The sequence below is a fragment of the Sphaeramia orbicularis genome, chromosome 24, assembly GCF_902148855.1.
Source record: "Sphaeramia orbicularis chromosome 24, fSphaOr1.1, whole genome shotgun sequence".
In the NCBI taxonomy this organism is placed as follows: domain Eukaryota; kingdom Metazoa; phylum Chordata; class Actinopteri; order Kurtiformes; family Apogonidae; genus Sphaeramia; species Sphaeramia orbicularis.
In genome coordinates this window covers 38,180,534-38,198,600 of record NC_043979.1, presented here as the reverse complement: position 1 = coordinate 38,198,600, position 18,067 = coordinate 38,180,534, and the positions used below count along the sequence as shown (strand labels likewise).

The 18,067-nt window shown below is 34.9% G+C and overlaps 1 protein-coding gene across 1 annotated transcript in view; it reads right to left on the bottom strand.

Annotated features, from left to right (window-relative positions):
• grm1a (glutamate receptor, metabotropic 1a) overlaps nt 1–18,067 on the bottom strand; it is a 95,760-nt gene that overhangs the window by 72,308 nt on the left and 5,385 nt on the right. The window contains 1 exon segment of the mRNA XM_030128327.1: nt 6,523–6,772. Coding sequence (XP_029984187.1) covers nt 6,523–6,772 — 250 coding nt within the window.

Genomic DNA, 18,067 nt, shown 5'->3' with positions numbered 1-18,067 from the left:
TTTCTGAATCTCTCTCTCACTTTCTCTCTCTCTCTCTTTCTCTCTCTGACCCAGAAGCATTTTTTCCACCCATGGAGACTTCCACAAAGGCTAAAAAAAGACCCACTTTCCTATCTCCTATGGAGGAAAGAGAGAAGGGCAGATATGGACAGAGATGTAACCCTAGAGTGTCATTATAATGGATAATTTAAAAGACATCCTCAGCATTTGAAAAGAAAGTGCCATCCCCTGCCAAGAACTTAAATATGCACATATGCATCCAACACTTACAACATAAACAGAGGTTGGAAAGAGGCACACTTTTCTTCTCCTCACTTTTACCGGTGGGAGGTATTATAGGAAATAGGAGAGGCTCCTTCATGGATAACGGCAAGGACAAGAAACAAATCCTTCGGTGCCAGACTGTGGGGAGGTGTTGATCAGACCGGAGAGTAGGGGTGTGTACTGGCAAGAATCTGGTGATATGATACAAATCACAATACTAGGATCACGATACGATATATCACGATCAGGGATGGGAATCGATAAGAATTTAACGATTCTGATTCCATTATCGATTGTACTTATCGATCCAATTCCTTATCGATTCTCTTATTGATTCTCATTGGGTGAGGGAATAAAAGAGTACAAACGGATGTGTTTGCATTAACTGTCTTTTATATTAAAGGAAAGATCAAAGACTTTTATGAGAACTGGACACCTTTTTTTTTTCAATTTTTAAAGGACTTGTTTGTATGGTCAATTAAGTTGTGTGTTCAGTATGTTTTGTTGCACTGAGTGTGGGTGCTATTGTGTGGGTCGGGGGTGGTAGCAATTGTTTTGGTGTGTTTGTGTTTTGTTTTTTTGTTTTTTTGCCTGTTCTTATAAAACAAAGAAAATGACAAATATATTTATGAAAAAAAAAACAAATGTAACTTACGCATAAAAATTTGCCAAATGGAAAAACATGTATTTTTGGTTTTTCAATTAAAAGTTTTTGAGCTGTCAAAAAAAAAAAAAAAAAAAACAACAAAAAACTGTCTTTTATATTTCCATCCCTGCACAGAAAATATAACATATACAGTATGTACAAATAATAATAACAACAGATGATGCCGGGCCCGGTTTGGGGGGGGGGCGCGTACAGTGAAAGTGAAACTAAAGACGCTTTACTAATTCCTCTATTGTCGCATTTCCACTGCATGGAACCAGTTCGACTCGGCTCGTCTCCCGTTGTTTTCTTTCCCCTACCTTCGGAAACTTGTATTTGAGGGGGTACGACGTTTGTTGCCCACACCGGAACCAGAACTGGGCCCAGATGACGCCTGGTGTTCACTCTGCCACTAGATTCACAAGCGCCGCTAAGTAGTGTATCAAATATGTGACATTCCTGTAAATGATTCACATGCTGTGGACAAATGTTTGAGGATATTGGAGGGATTCCACCCTTTTGAAGAAACAGAAGCTTTGACAGTGTCCCAGTGGACCTGGTGTCGTCTTTTTAGACCGTTTCTGCCTCAACACCATGTTGGCTTCGTTCTGACCAAAACAATGCAGCGTACGAGTGAAGTCATCGCGCATGCGCAACGAAGGCGGAATCGAGAAGCAGAATCGTTAAGCAGGCAGGCAAACGATTCCAAGGAATTGACCTACTTGAATCCGATTCTCAAAAAGAACCGGTTCTTGATTCCCATACCTAATCACGATATATCATGATACTGTTAAAAAAGCAAAGAGCAAGATTATTTCCTGGAAGAACTGAATTACACCAGAAATATGCACAAATACTAAACACATTTTATTTGATCACAACAGGATCTAATGCTACATCGCAAATTTTTTCTAATTCTCCTAGTTTCCAAAGGAACTAACATCTGCCTCTCTCAGACAGTAAAAAGTGCATTTAGGAGGCTTCAAATAACCATTATTTAATAAAACAGGGTTAAATAATAATAAATAAAATATAAACAAAAAAGAAAAACAAAAAACAAAAATGAACCTCTGCCATATCTGCATTTGAATAAATACCTAAAAACATTGATACAGTACTTTTTTAACATCGATACAGTATTGTGAAAAGAAATATCCCGATATATTGCAGAACTGATATTTTCTTACAGCCCTACCGGAGAGGATGTGCATGACTTCTTTACGTACAAAACAAATTCAACACCACAAAAACTCATTCCCTGCTTTTATCTGTTGCAACAATATGTGCTGATTTTTATCAAATACTTTTATTTGACAACTGGAATGTTTAGAGGAGCTGGATTTGGCTGTGTATTTCTTCTTAATGGTAATAAATCCGATGAAAAGACTAAAATCAACAAATGAGGTCATCTGTCTCAGTTTTCATAAAAATTAATATAAAGATTGCTTTGCAGCACCTGGAGGGTTCAAATTCAAACTGTATGAACTATTAGGGTCCAAATACACAAATAAATGAACCAAAGACTAATAAAAGTGGGTTTAGCATATAAAGATGACCCTTTTAAGATGAATTATTGACTATTTTTTATTCTGGACAAGCCTGTTTCTGTGTGCAAAATGTTCATTTTTCAGTTTTTCTCCACTGGATTTTTCTAACACATTAACATTTGCACATCTTAAATACCTTATTTCAATAATAATACAACTTATCCTCAATGTTTTATCCTCATGACCAATATTATAATATAATATAATAATAATATACAAGACAATAATATAAGACCAATTATGTCACATTATATTATGTTATCTCCAACTGAGAATGCAATAATGTATAAAATCCACAGGAAAAACATAAACAATGAGACGTAACAAATGAAGCAGGAATTAAAACAGGTTGTAGAAATCAACTCGATTTTTGCCAAAATTAATATAAAGATAATTTTGCAGCACCTGGAGGGTTCAAATTCAAACTTTACCAACTTTTAGGGTCCAAATACACAAATAAATGAACCACAGACTAATAATAGTGGGTTTAGCAAAATATGACCCCTTTAAGATGAATTATTGACTATTTTTATTGTGGACAAGCCTGTTTTTGTGTGTAAAATGTGAATTTTTCAGTTATTCTCCATTGGATTTTTCTCATTCATTAACATTTGCACATCTTAAATACATAATTCTAACAATGATACAACTTATCCTTAATGTTTGATCCTCAAGACCAATATTATAAGACCAATAATATAAAAGATAATAATATAAGGCCTATTATGTCACATTATATTATGTTATCTACAACTGAGGACACTATAATGTATAATCCACAGGAAAAACATGAACAATGAGATGTAACAAATGAAGCAGGAATTAAAACAGGTTGTAGAAATTCATTTGATTTTTGCCTAAATGAATATAAAGATAATTTTGCAGCACCTGGAGGGTTCAAATTCAAACTGTATGAACTATTAGGGTCCAAATACACAAATAAATGAACCACAGACTAATAAAAGTGGGTTTAGCATATAAATATGACCCTTTTAAGATGAATTATTGACAATTTTTTTCTGGACAAGCCTGTTTCCATGTGTAAAATGTTAATTTTTCAGTTTTTCTCCATTGGATTTTTCTCATTCATTAACATTTGCACATCTTAAATACATCATTCTAATAAAAATATAACTTATCCCTAATGTTTTATCCTCAAGACCAAGAATATAAAAAGCAATAAAATAAGGCCTATTATGTCACATTATATTATGTTATCTACAACTGAGGACACAATACTGTATAATCCACAGGAAAAACATGAACAATGAGACGTAACAAATGAAGCAGGAATTAAAACAGGCTGTACAAATCCACTAAATTTTTGCCGAAATGAATATAAAAAGATAGTTTTGCAGCACCTGGAGGGTTCAAATTCAAACTGTATAAACTATTAGGGTCCAAATACACAAATAAATGAACCACAGACTAATAAAAGTGGGTTTATGACCCCTTTAAGATGAATTATTGACTATTTCTAATCCAGATAAGCCTGTTTCTGTCTGTAAAATGTTAATTTTTCAGTTTTTCTCCAATGGATTTTTCTCTCTTTCTTCTCTTAAATACATCATTCCAATAATACAACTTTTCCTTAATATTTTATCCTGAAGACCGCCTCACATTCTGAACTAGTTTAACTCAAGTGGCACTAATAGTGGAAATCTGGATGTACTCGCGTTTTAGGTGAATGTCAAAATGTCATACGTGGGAAGGTAATTTAGCCAAAATGGATGTCACTGTAACATTTGTCTTGAGTTTTGTTTTTGCTGGTTCTCTCTGCTACACGATGACAGCTCCCAGTTTGAGCTGTACTCACGCAGCGTTCAGCAAATCTCCTGCAAATACTGCTTAGCTAGGCTCCAGGTCTGGGCCATCCTTAGCTGTCTTATTAACGTCTTCCTCCTGTAACATTCCGGTTGACAACTGTCCCCCCCCAAAAAAAAACAAACCCTTCTTCTGGAAATGGGAACAGATATTGTATGAATGAACTGTAAAAAAAAAGCATCAAGTTTGCTGTTGTTTTAACTGACAACTGTGAATGTTTCTCGGGGGCTATTTCATAGTGTAATATAAATGTGTGAGACAACTCTACTTGCCCTTTTCTAATGAGTAAGATTACAGTTTCAGTCAGTCACTGTCACTCAATGTTGACTAAGAGACAGAGACAGAGAGGAAGATATAAATATGGTTATGAGAGAAACACATTAGAGAAGATGAACATCCAAAGAGGACAGATGAGACTTTACAGTTGATGACGAATGTGTTGAATAGATGCTGGGGATGGGGAGATTATCACACGCGCGTGCAGAAGCTGCGAGTGAATGAAAAGTTTGGAATGACATTGCGATGCATCGGTTATTGAATGTTTGTATTGATAAAATTCAATCCGTTCAATAGAATATATTTCTACTAGCATTTACTCTTACTCTTTACTCTTTATTTGAGTAAAGTTTTTCTTTTCTGTAGACCCATGTTAACTTGCACCAAAGATTCGCAGATGTGTACACTGCACACTACAGTATGAGCTCCATGGATGGACTGTGGCACAAGCGCCGCCGATAAATACTGTAACGTCTGTATGTGAATCTGACAGACATAGAAGGAAGGGTATGACATGTGATTTCTGAACCTGTGCTTCTTACTTTATCAGCTGTACTTAATACTGCCGAACATACCGGAGATACTTCCTTAAACAGCGACATACATATGTAACAGTGCATTCCAGAATACCTCACGCAGGTGTCTCTTAAAGTGACAGAACCTTTTTCTGTACTACCTACATTATAAATACATTACATTACAAAGGGAGCAAAAAGTTCAGTGTTAGAAACATGCAGAGAAACGACTTTGGAAACAAAATCCTAACTTTTTCACCTGACTGTGTGTGAGGCACATGTTCTGAAATTGAACTAAAGCCACTTTGTGAAAAGTCATGGCCTAATTTGACAAATAAATAACCAAGCTCATTGAATTGCACTGCATTTTTTTTTTTTTTTTTTTTACCAAAATGAATTTGTTGAATCAGAATGTGCTTAATCGCTCTGTATCATGATTTGGGTGTAAATCATATCGTATCACAAGGTGCCACACATGTTTTTTTCATACTGTGTTTTTCAACCTTGGGGTCAAGACCCCACATGGGGTCGTCTGGAATTTCTAGTAATTGATAAAAAAACAAAAAACAACTTACTAATAAAAAATACATGGTGAGTTGACAGAGACAATCCCAATCCATAAAAGTCATGACAAACTCTGAAGCTGAAACTGAAGCACTGTGGTTCTGTTTATCTGTCAAATGTTCATTGTGGTCAGTTTCAGATGCTGCAGCTCTTTCATAATTCATAGTTTGAGTTCTTGTTTGTTCAGTATTAATTGTCAGCCTTGTAAATCCAAGCTGGACTGACTGTACATATCCTGACCAAGGAAAATCAAATTCTCACTTTGTGCAGTAATCTACACCTGGGTTTACTGCCTCCATCCATAATAATATACATTATATAGACTAAATGTCTCCTAAAATTAATGTTTATTTGCAACATAGTATAGCAAACTATTACATGATCAAAAATAAATTAATTTTAGTAAAAAACAGTCTCCATTTTGAATGTCTGGGGTCGCCAGAAATTTGTGATGTTAAAATGGAGTCAGGAGCCAAAAAAGGTCGGGAACCACTCGGATTGGAAATGCTGTATCGAGATGCGTATCATATCGCCCTTACGACTAAGATTCCCAACCCTAGTAGATGTATGCTTCTTTGTCTGTGCATGATGACGAAAACCATCACTTGTATGAAAATGCCGACAAGAAAAAAGCCAAACCAGGAGAGAATGGACTAGAGGCATTGTTTCCCTCTCTACTTTTGTGTCTGTGACAGAAATACCAATTATTCATTGCTGGAGAATATTTCTATTCAGCGCTGTTGGTATGTGGTCTAATTCTTCTTGGTTGCCTTGGTGACATGCACATCAGGAAGGCAACGCTGCATCCTACAGCCTTCCAGGCTGTTGAACAGACGGATGCTCTCATCTATGAATTAAAAAGGTAAAACACAGTGTTCATCCATACCTGCCAACTAGAAGGAACTCCCCAAACACCCCGAGCCTCCTCATGGCCATCAATAGTCCACGGACCGTCATTCCCTCGCAGAAACACACCACTACACGGGCTTTGGGTAGACGTTCACGTAGTTTCCTCAGAAGGCGATCAAAGTGCTTCTCCCCAGCGTTACTGTAGATCTTGTCTGAGTGGGCAATGCACAAGCCCTCCTGAGAGGCCAGCTCCTTGAAGGCCTCCATGCCACTCTCCCCGTAGTTTCCTAAACATGATGAGAAAACACATTATATTATGTTATTTACAACTGACGACGCAATAATGTATAAACAACATGAAAAATATTAACAACAAGGGGTTCCAGGCACAACAAACCCCGCTCCTCGCATGTATTGTAGCTTATTTTTGCATCGATCCAGCTGATGTCATCATGTCTATGCATGTGCTGATGTCAGCATATCAATTGCCTCTAGATATGTGCCAATTTTGAAGTCAATTAAAACAAAATTGATGTTTTTATAGACATTTGAAATTTCGCCCTTTATAAGTAAATGGGGAAAAAAAAGATTTTAAAAATTCATAAAAAATTTTAACTTTGACCTACTGTTTCCAAAATGTAATCACATCTATTCTGGGTCACTGGCAATCTATAAACCCAATTTGATATGAAATCAACCAATAGTTTTTCTGCTAGAGCGTTAACAAACAAAGAAACAAACAAACCGAACTAAAAACAACACCCCTTTCTTCCCCTCCAGGCGATGGGGTACTGAAAACATTCTTCCTATGAAATGAAAATGCACTGTTTGGGATTTACTTAACCCATAAAGACCCAAACATTCACTGCTGAACAAAATCATCTACTGATATAAAAAGTTAAATCACTGTTGATCCATTAATCCTATCAATACATGTAAATAATTGGTGTAAAATGCAGTTTTTCATCTTTTCATGGTCATCAGATATGACCCATTTGGACATTCAGAGGCTCTGTAGTTACCATGGAAACACTGTCATCTTCTACAACATTGATTCACCAGTAAAACCCATGGAGTTGGATCAATGACACTGAGTGGAGATGCTTATTTCATGCTCAGTTAATGACATATTTTAGTGAAAAAGTCCCTTTTTTTTCTCTGTTTTCTCTCCAACTTCAATTCGAGCTCTTATAAACATCTGCACAATCCATAAATTAAATATAGGAAAATAACTGATTTTTATTCAAGAATACAAAATACAGAGCATGATATTCGAATAAATGTTGATAAATCACTTAATAAAGGTCAAATATAGAGAAAAATTCATTTGGGAACTGCTACAAAAGTAGCACTGGGTCTTTATGGGTTAATATACTCACAACTTTTCACTTTAACATGTATATATTTTAACACCATCACTGGATTTTTACTTCTTTGACATTAGCAACAGCCTTTTTAATTTAGTTTTAATGAATTTGAGTAATATGAATTATTGACTATTTTTATTCCAGACAACTGTGCCAACCTAAATACAAAGGACAATAATTCATAAAAAGGACCTTCTGGTGGATCCATCAAAGCAAATCACACACAACAACTGGATGAAATATGAAAGAAGTAAGATGTAAAAGGAGGAAAAGGACACTGAACCAAAGAGAAAAGACTTTTTTTTTTTTACCTCTTCCAGGAGGTATTGTGATCAGTTTGCTTTGTGTGTTTGTTTTTTAGCAAGATAACTCAAAAAATTATGGATGGATTTGGATGAAAATTTCAGGAAATGTTGATACTGGCACAAGGAACAAATGATTACATTTTGGTGGTGATCGGGGGTGGGGTGGGGACTGTGCTTTTGTGCTTTTCTTGTTTGTTTCTGTTGCTGAGAAACAAAAACAAATTTACAAATTGGAGCAAAGATAATGATCATATTTTCATACATTTATGTTTTAAGGTATGAGGTGAATTGTCGTTGCATTAGCATAAACTAGCATAAGCTTCTGTTTGGTTTGTGCAGAAACAACGGAGAGAAAAATTCTACAAAGGGCTACTTTTTCCTTTTATACTCTGACTACTTTCATTTTTAGTTGAATCAGTATTTTCTTATCTGTACTTATTCCAGTTAAGTATCTGTGTTCTTTGCCATCTTTGCTCATATATATATATAGTATTATTTCCATATATGAATAATGCACTGACTGTGGTGAATAATGTGTATGCTTAATGATAACAAAACATTACATGCCTCGTTACTTGCAAATACATAATGATATGATTAAATGGCGCAAATAATTGCTTTCGACCGCACATTTGTAATTATTACACTGATAGACAGTGAGTGTTAGGCTTAAAGGAAGCCTCCCCTCGCAGCTGATGACTGCATCCAGCTCTGACTGACTTAAAGCTCTGATCCTCTGATAATGAGTCACAGACTTTACTGGCTACTGATTGCAATCAAAGTCAAAAGGGGTAAAGATAGCTATACTAGTTTCCCTGCACAACATCCCACTCTGCAGCTCCAGCAACAACCCCCCCACCCCCACCCCACCCCAAGCTGTTTCCGTCTAAATCTTCCATTTCCATGTGGACTGGGGTGTTTGACTAATGTGGCACGGCCTGAAATGTTGATAAAAACCCACGGCTCTTTAACATGAAAGCTGGATTACACCGACAATCCAATCACTGGTGCAAGCTCAAGCATATGTCTTTGTGTCTGAATGGGTGTTTTGTCACAAGGAAATTAAGTATAGTACCTTTATGGAGAAAAAAAAAAAAAAAAGCAGAAAATATTTTTGTCAAGCAACTGTGTCAACGTATAAACTTGCAAAAATAATCCATAAACAAGTGGTTCCAGACACAACAAACCCCGCCCCTTGCACCTATTGTAGCTTATTTTAGCATTGACCCAGCTGATGTCATCATGTCTATGCGTGTGTTAATGTCAACATATCATTTTCCTCTGTATATGTGCCAAGTTTGGAGTAAACTGAAACAAAATTGATGATTTTATTGACGTGAAATCTCATCCATTTTAGGTAACGGAAAAAAAGATGTAAAAAATTCATAAAAAATAGGAACTTTGACCGACTTTTTCAAAAAATGTAATGACATCCATTCTGGGTCACTGGCAATCTATAACTCCAATTTGGTATGAATTCAACCAGTAGTTTTGCTGCTACAGACATTTGAAATTCCGCCCATTACAAGTAAATGAAAAAAAAAAAGAATTTAAAAATTCATAAAAAATTGAAACTTTGACCTACTGTTTCCAAAATGTAATGAGACCTACTCTGGGTCATTGGCAATCTATAAACCAAATTTGGTACAAATTCAACCAATAGTTTTGCTGTTACTGTGTTAAAAATCAAACAAAAAACAAACAACTTAGGGAGGCGGGGTAACAAGCGGTTCCAGGCACACTAAGCCCCGCCCCTCGCACATATTGTAGCTTATTTTAGCATCGATCCAGCTGATGTCATCATGTCTATGCATCTGCAGATGTCAGCATATCAATTGCCTCTATATACAGGGGTTGGACAAAATAATGGAAACACCTTAAAAAATCAACAAAATATAATTTAATATGGTGTAGGTCCGCCTTTTGCGGCAATTACAGCCTCAATTCTCCGAGGTATTGATTCATACAACTTGTGAATTGTTTCCAAAGGAATTTTAAGCCATTCTTCTGTTAGAATACCCTCCAACTCTTTTAGAGACGATGGCGGTGGAAATCGACGTCTTACTTGAATCTCTAAAACTGACCATAAATGCTCAATAATGTTGAGGTCTGGGGACTGTGCCGGCCATACGAGATGCTCAACTTCATTAGAATGTTCCTCATGCCATTCTTTAACAATTCTAGCTGTATGGATTGGGGCATTATCATCTTGAGGTGAAGGTGTTTCCATTATTTTGTCCAACCCCTGTATGTACCAAGTTTGAAGTAAATTGAAAAAAAATTGATGTTTTTATAGACGTGAAATCTCTCCCATTATAAGAAAACGGGAGAAAAAAAAGTAAAAATTCATAAAAAATGTGAAGTTTGACCTACTTTTCCCAAAATCTAATGACATCTATTCTGGGTCACTGGCAATCTATAAACCAAATTTGGTATGAATTCAACCAATAGTTTTGCCGCTCAAGTGGTAACAATCAAACAAAACAAACAAAGAAACAACTTCGGGGGCGGGGTAACAAGTGGTGCCAGGCACAATAAACCCCGCCCCTCACATGTATTGTAGCTTCTGTTGGCTGATCCAGCTGATGTCATCATGCGTGTGGTGACGTCAGCATATCAATTGCCTCTATATATGTGCCAAGTATGAAGTAAATTGAAACAAAATTGATGTATTTCTAGACATGTGACATTTCACCCATTAAAAGTAAATGGGAGAAAAGATGTAAAAAATAAAAAAAATCATAAAATGTTGAACTTTGACCTACTTTTCTCAAAATGTAATCACATCTATTGTAGGTCACTGGCAATCTATAAACCCAATTTGGTATGAATTCAACCAATAGTTTTGCTGCTACAGACATTTGAAATTCCACCCATTATAAGTAAATAGGGAAAAAAAAAATATTTGAAAAATTGATAAAAAATTTTTAACTTTGACCTACTTTCCCCAAAATGTAATCAGATCTATTCTGGGTCACTGGTAATCTATAAAACCATGTGGAGTAATTAGGTGTCTCTTTGAAAAGGGTTTTTACTGCTTTTTCAATGATTTTTTTAAATTATTAAATATATTATTTTTTCTGTTATGACATCATGTTTGTGCTCCATACCATGTATTTGGTGATGAGCAAAATAAAATAAAATAAAATGAGACAAGTTTCTGAGGTTCTGTGCTGATGTGGGTGATGGAGAATGAATACTCTCTCTGTGTATCGCATGTTTTTATCGATAAAGAAAGACAGCGGCTGAAAGAAGCACCACAGTGATGCATTTACTCTGCAAACAACGGGCCATGTGTTCGTTTCCAAATAGTGCTTTGATGATACTTTTCAATTGCCTGTTTCATTCTCCCACTGGTAAATGGAAATAATGATATCCAATTATTTCAGTCTTTCCATCTAGACTAGGAGACAGGTGGGTGGTGGTGCATTAGTTGACAGGCCATTTGACAGTGACCACGGAAACCTGCGCTGAGTATTCCTATCAGACTTGATGATAATCGAGACAGGTAATTTATGCAATTTCACAGCCTCAGCTGTTGCTACGGGCAACAAGCTACATTTATAACTTGTCCAAGGTGGTGGAAAAAGAAAACTCATGAGCTTAAGCCAGTCGTGACCAGTATTTCAGAGGTAAGTAACATTAAAGCTCAACAAACGAAATGGGATTTACATGCGACTCCTCAAAGGTCAGTAAAGTCTTCATCTGACACATTATTACACAAAGCCTCAGTTACAAACATACATTGTGTATCCATATATACATGCAAAACAAAAAATAATATGCAATACATTTTACATTTACTTCTTTTTTTTAACCCATAAAGACCCACACATCAAAACCATCTACTGATCTAAACTGTTTAATACCTGTTGATCCACTAATCCTATCAATACATGTAAATAATTGATGTAAAATACATTTTGTCGTCTTTTCATGGTCACGATAACTAACTGAAACTGTATTGTGTGCTCATAAAACTAACTAAAACGTATAAAAATTATGGATAAAATTCCCTTAGTTTTCGTCTTTGTCAATGTCGGACTGATATGAAATCGATTTATTTCCCTTGAGCAATTTTAGCTGCTGGCAACATATGACACTTAACGGTCCGTCACTTCTCATCACTTGTTTAAATTTGTCTTCTGGTCCCCACTCTACTTGGAAACATGGAGACTAAAGTTGGGAGAAAGCAGCAGAGTCCTGTCTGGGATTTATGTGAATACGACAGCAAAGATGATAAAAGATATGAGACAATTAAATGAAAACTAAGCATTTAGAAAATCATGAAAACTAATAAAAATAGGACCAATGGCCCAAATTAAAAGCTTTGGGAAATGTATCCAGATGCCATTTATTATCACCCAGCTATGTGTATTTATTATATTACAGAAATAGCCCATGTTTTTGTCATATTCTGATCAGATCTGTAAAAAAATTAAATTTCCAACTTGATATCATTTATATTTACTGATTTATCACATCCATCCACTTCCTATCTCTTATAATGGGAAAATTTTTCAAAGTCACACCAAATCCAGAATCAGACCCGGTTTGAAATAATGTCAATACCTTGTGCTGACATCATCATACAGAAGCTGTATACCAAATTTGAAGTCAATCAGAACTGGAGTTTCGGAGAAAAAGACGATTGAAATGTTTTCCCCATAAGAGCCCATGTTAAATTTTCCGTAAGTTCCCGGATCCAGAAGAAGATCCTGATCAGCATGTGGACATTATGTTTTGGTCATCTCCCCATCAGGACTGGACTGTAGAAGTTTACCCTGGATATCATTTATATTTACTGAGTTATTGCATCCATCCACTTCCTATCTCTTATAATGGGGACATTTTTCAAAGTGGCACCAAATCCAGAATCAGATCCGGATCCAAATAATTTCACTAACTTTTGTTGACATTATCAAAGAAGCTGTATACCAAGTTTGAATCAGAATTGTAGTTTCGGAGAAGAAGACAAATGAAATTTTTGTAACGGTCGACAGATGACGATAGACGCCGACAGACACCACATGACGACAATATGCTTACAGCCTGTCGGCTGGTAAGCTAAAAACTAGCAAGCTTGCTTTAAAAACTAATAAAAACTAATTGAATTAGAGAAAAAAAAAGCCAAAACTAAATAAAACTAAACTATAATGAAAAATCCAAAACTATTAGAACCTTGGTGGGATCTGCCCCAAAAGTAATCCTGGGTCTTTATGGGTTAACTAAACTAAACTAAATGACTTCAGAAAGGTTAAATATAGAGGAAAATTCATGTGGGAACTGCCACAGAAGTAGCTCTGGGTCTTTATGGCTTAAACCAGGGGTGTCAAACTCATTTTAGTTCAAGGGCCACAGTAGGCCCAATTTGATCTCCAGTGGGCCGAACCAGTAAAATAACAACAGAATAACCTATAAATAATAAATAATGACAACTCCACATTTTTGTCTGTGTTTTAGGGCAAAAACCCCCCCTTTAAATTATGAAAATACTTACTTTTATAAAGCATCCAACAAAAAAGATGTAAATAACCTCAAAAAAACTGAAATTTCTTAAGAAAAATAAGTGCAATTTTAACAATATTCAGCCTCCACTTATCATTTTTCCATGTGCATTATGGATCAGATCTACAAAGACACTAAACACAGAGCAACAGGCAGAAAATAGTTCAAATTGGGCAGAATTTTCTTTAGATATTTCAGGTTGTTCATATTTGTTCAGGTTATTCACATTTTACTGTTACAGGATAGTTTGTAAATGTAAATATTTTCATAATTTAAAGTTATTTTTTGCACTAAAACAAAGACAAAAATTTGAAGTTGTTAATTCAGGACTTTTTGCTTGATTCAAAATTTTTTGCTAAATTTAAGATGTTTTTTGGCTTAATTCAAGATTTTTTTTTACTTAATTGATGGTTTGTTTGTTTTTTGCTTAATTCAAGATTTTTTTTGCTAAATTTGAGATTGTTTTTTGGTTTAATTAAAGATTTTTTTTTTTTTTAACTTAATTTAAGTTTTTTTTTTTTTGCTTAATTCAAGATTTTTTTTTACTTAATTGAAGATTTAGTTTTTGCTTAATTCAAGATTGTTTTGCTAAATTTGAGATTGTTTTTTGGTTTAATTAAAGATTTTTTTGTTTTTTTTACTTAATTTAAGGTTTGTTTATTTTGTTTTTTTTTGCTTAATTCAAGATTTTTTTTTACTTAATTGAAGCAAGTTTTTTTTTGCTTAATTCAGTTCAAAGGTGTGGAATTTTTGCACTTAGTAAATTCATCCCAGGGGCCGGATTGGAACCTTTGGTGGGCCACATTTGGCCCCCGGGCTGCATGTTTGACACTCCTGGCTTAACCTGTCATCCATCATAGGACTTTACAGTTTACTGATATACGTGATAGATTGGATCAAATTCATCTTTCCTCTGTCTGGTCTTTCATTACTCTTAAATTATGACTGCAGTCCCAGAGGATCCTCCTGTAGGTACGCTTCAGGTCAGATAATTGACGCCACCTAGTTCTACCTTCAGGTACTACATCTCCCTAACTCCCTTTGTTCATCTATCTGGTAACAACCGGTGTCAAAACTGCTCTCCAGTACCTGACTATAATAGGACTTTCCAAAGATGTTTTACACTTCCCATGAGTCTGTCGCTCCTCAGGGGGATCCTGGGTAATGTAGCCTGTCAGTCATAATTTGGGTGCAGTTCAACGCCTGTGTTTCACTAAGACTTTAATGAAAAGCCATGGACATAATTCACTTCACAGTAATTATTCTGTCTACCCAAGTCTTCGCTCCCTTTACCTCCTGTCTCCTCCATAATACACTTTTGTTCTGTTAGGCTGAATAAATGGGGAACTTTTTTTTTTTTTTCCTCGAGAAGAAAACGAGCCCATCGTGGCATAAAGTACTGAATTCTACAATTGCTGGTGGAACTGAGAAATTCATGTCACGTACCTGGTGAAGTTTAACCCATAAAGACCCAAATATTCATCATCAACCACAAACATCTACTGATCTAAAGTGTTTAATTCCTGTTCATCCACTAATTCTATCGATACATGTAAGTAATTGTTGTAAAATGGTAGCATAGGAAACATTACATCATTAGAATTTTAAGATTACTTCGACTTTAAGTTCTGATTGGACTTGTACTTTTGGTTAATTCAAATAATCTCTCAATAGGTCTTTTTAAAATTATTTATAAATTGAATCAATGAATGAATGAATGTTTATTTCAGTTAAATACAAAATACAAAACACATACATATTAAAAAAAAACAACAAAACAAAACACCTACATATTAAAAAAAAACAAAACATAAAATTAACACATTTTGTAACTGAAAAAGGAAGAAGCTGAAGCCGGAGGCTTACTTCTGCTTCTCCTGTTCACATCCTTAGTCCAAGTCCACACCTTCAGTTGCAGCAGATAAATACTTAAACTTAAATTATACTACATTCAGTGTTATAAGTCACTTTGTAATCATATGACTTTCATAGCCCTTCATAATTTGACAAATTAAATTCTTTTTGAAACTCAACAGTGAGCTACACAATTTCACTTCATCCTTCAGTTCGTTCCGTAGCTTGACACCAATAACTGAAACACTGTGATATTTAACGTTTGTTCTTACTTTACATTTTTCAAACACAAACATCCCTCTTAAATTATAATGTCCTCCTCTTAACTTAAAAATTTTCTGAATACAAAAAGGAAGGTTTTTACTTTTAACGCGAAACATAAATTCCATTGTTTTTAAATATACAATGTCAAAAAATTTTAGTAAACCAGATTCTACAAAAAGTGAATTACTTGATTGGAAAGTATACAGTTATAATTGTTCACTCCCTCTAAGCAGGATTAAACAATGTTCCACAAAGTTAGATTAACCTTTTATCGGGCAAGTGACTATATTTGGTCATTTCTGTAAAGATTAAATATGGGGCCAATCCCGAGCATGTTGGTTTTCATAACACTATACAGTGATTCAGAGAGATTTTATAGACATTTTGAAGCTGTAAAAGAATGAATATGAGCGATTTTTGTCAGTTTATGACCTCATAACAGTTGTTTTATTGCATGTGTTTAATTTTTAGTAAGTGCTGCTCAGATGTTTTAGGGTAAGGGGAGGTGAATTAATACACTAAGGTTGAAATTTTGAATTTCAGAGTATTTGAATGAGTGACCTATAAAGGGTTAAGTTTAAGCATCTGAATTAACTCATAAAGACCCAAACATCCATCGCCAATCACAAACATCTACTGATCTAAACTGTTTAATACCTGTTCATCCACTAATTCTATCGATACATGTAAGTAATTGGTGTAAAATGGCAGCAGAGGAAACATTACATCATTAGAATTTCAAGATTACTTCGACTTTAAGTACTGATCGGACTTGTACTTTTGGTGAATTCAAATGATCTCTCAAAAGATCTTTTTTTTAATTCTTTATAAATTATACAGTTATAACTGTTCACTCCCTCTAAGCAGGATTACACAATGTTGCATAAAGTTAGATTAACCCTTTATCGGGCAAGTGACTATATTTGGTCATTTCTGTAAACATTAAATATGGGGCTAATCCCGAGCATGTTGGTTTTCATAACACTATACAGTGATTCAGAGAGATTTTGTAGACATTTTGAAGCTGTAAAATAGTGAATATGAGTGATTTTTGTCAGTTTATGACCTCATAACAGTCGTTTTATTGCATGTGTTTAATTTTTAGTAAGTGCTGCTCAGATGTTTTATGATCAGAGGAGGAAGACTAATACATTAAGGTTGAAATTTTGAATTTCAGAGTATTTGAATGAGTGACCTATAAATGCCTAAGTTTAAGCATCTGAATTAACCCAAAAAACAAACCAGACATCCATCGCCAACCAAAACCATCTACTGATCTAAACTGTTTAATACCAGTTCATCAGCTAATCCTATCAATACATGTAAATAATTAGTGTAAAATGGTGCTAGGTGTCACAGACAGCAAAGGAAACATTACATCATTAGAATTTCAAGATTACTTCAATTTTAAGTACTGATCGGACTTGTACTTTTGGTTAATTCAAATAATCTTTGATCTTCAAAAATAAAAAGGTCTTTTTTTTTATTCTTTACAAATTGTACAGTTATAATTGTTCACTACCTCTAAGCAGGATTACACAATGTTCCACAAAATTAGATTACCCCTTTATTGGGAAAGTGACTATATTTGGTCATTTCTGTAAAGATTAAATATGGGGCCAATCCCGAGCATGTTGGTTTTATAACATCATACAATAGTTGCTTTTCCATTGGACATCTGCATAAAACTTTACCAATATTTACCAAATGTCGAAAAATCAGAAGTGCGTAATGTTGTTTTTTTCATTAAATCACAAATGCAATGATTTGTTTATTTATTAGGGTGAAATGACATGAGAAGTCATTCCATGAACATGGCGATGAACGTAAATATGGTGTTGATTTATAGATATATTCATTATTATTATATATTACCGCTCTATCTCGTACTAAATTAAAAAATGTTTGGGTTTCCCGGTGTGTCCTCATATACTGCGACACGTTTCTTCTTCTTCTTCACTTGTTGTAACATCCATCAACATCTGTTTTTTAAATTCACTTGACTCTAGTTGCGAAAAAAGGTCTTTCCATTGCGATTTTGCGTGATATACCATTTGCATTACACCCGAAAAACTACCTCTTGCCAGTGCAAAACTTTTAATCGAAAAATGAGACTTTTGGCGAAATTGACGTTTTTCCATTCGGTAAATTTTTATGCGCAGGTTATATTTACGCAATTTGAGGGTCAATGGAAAAGCGACTAATGATTCAGAGACATTTTGTAGACATTTTGAAGCTGTAAAAGTGAATATGAGGGATTTTTGTCAGTTTATGACCTTAGAAC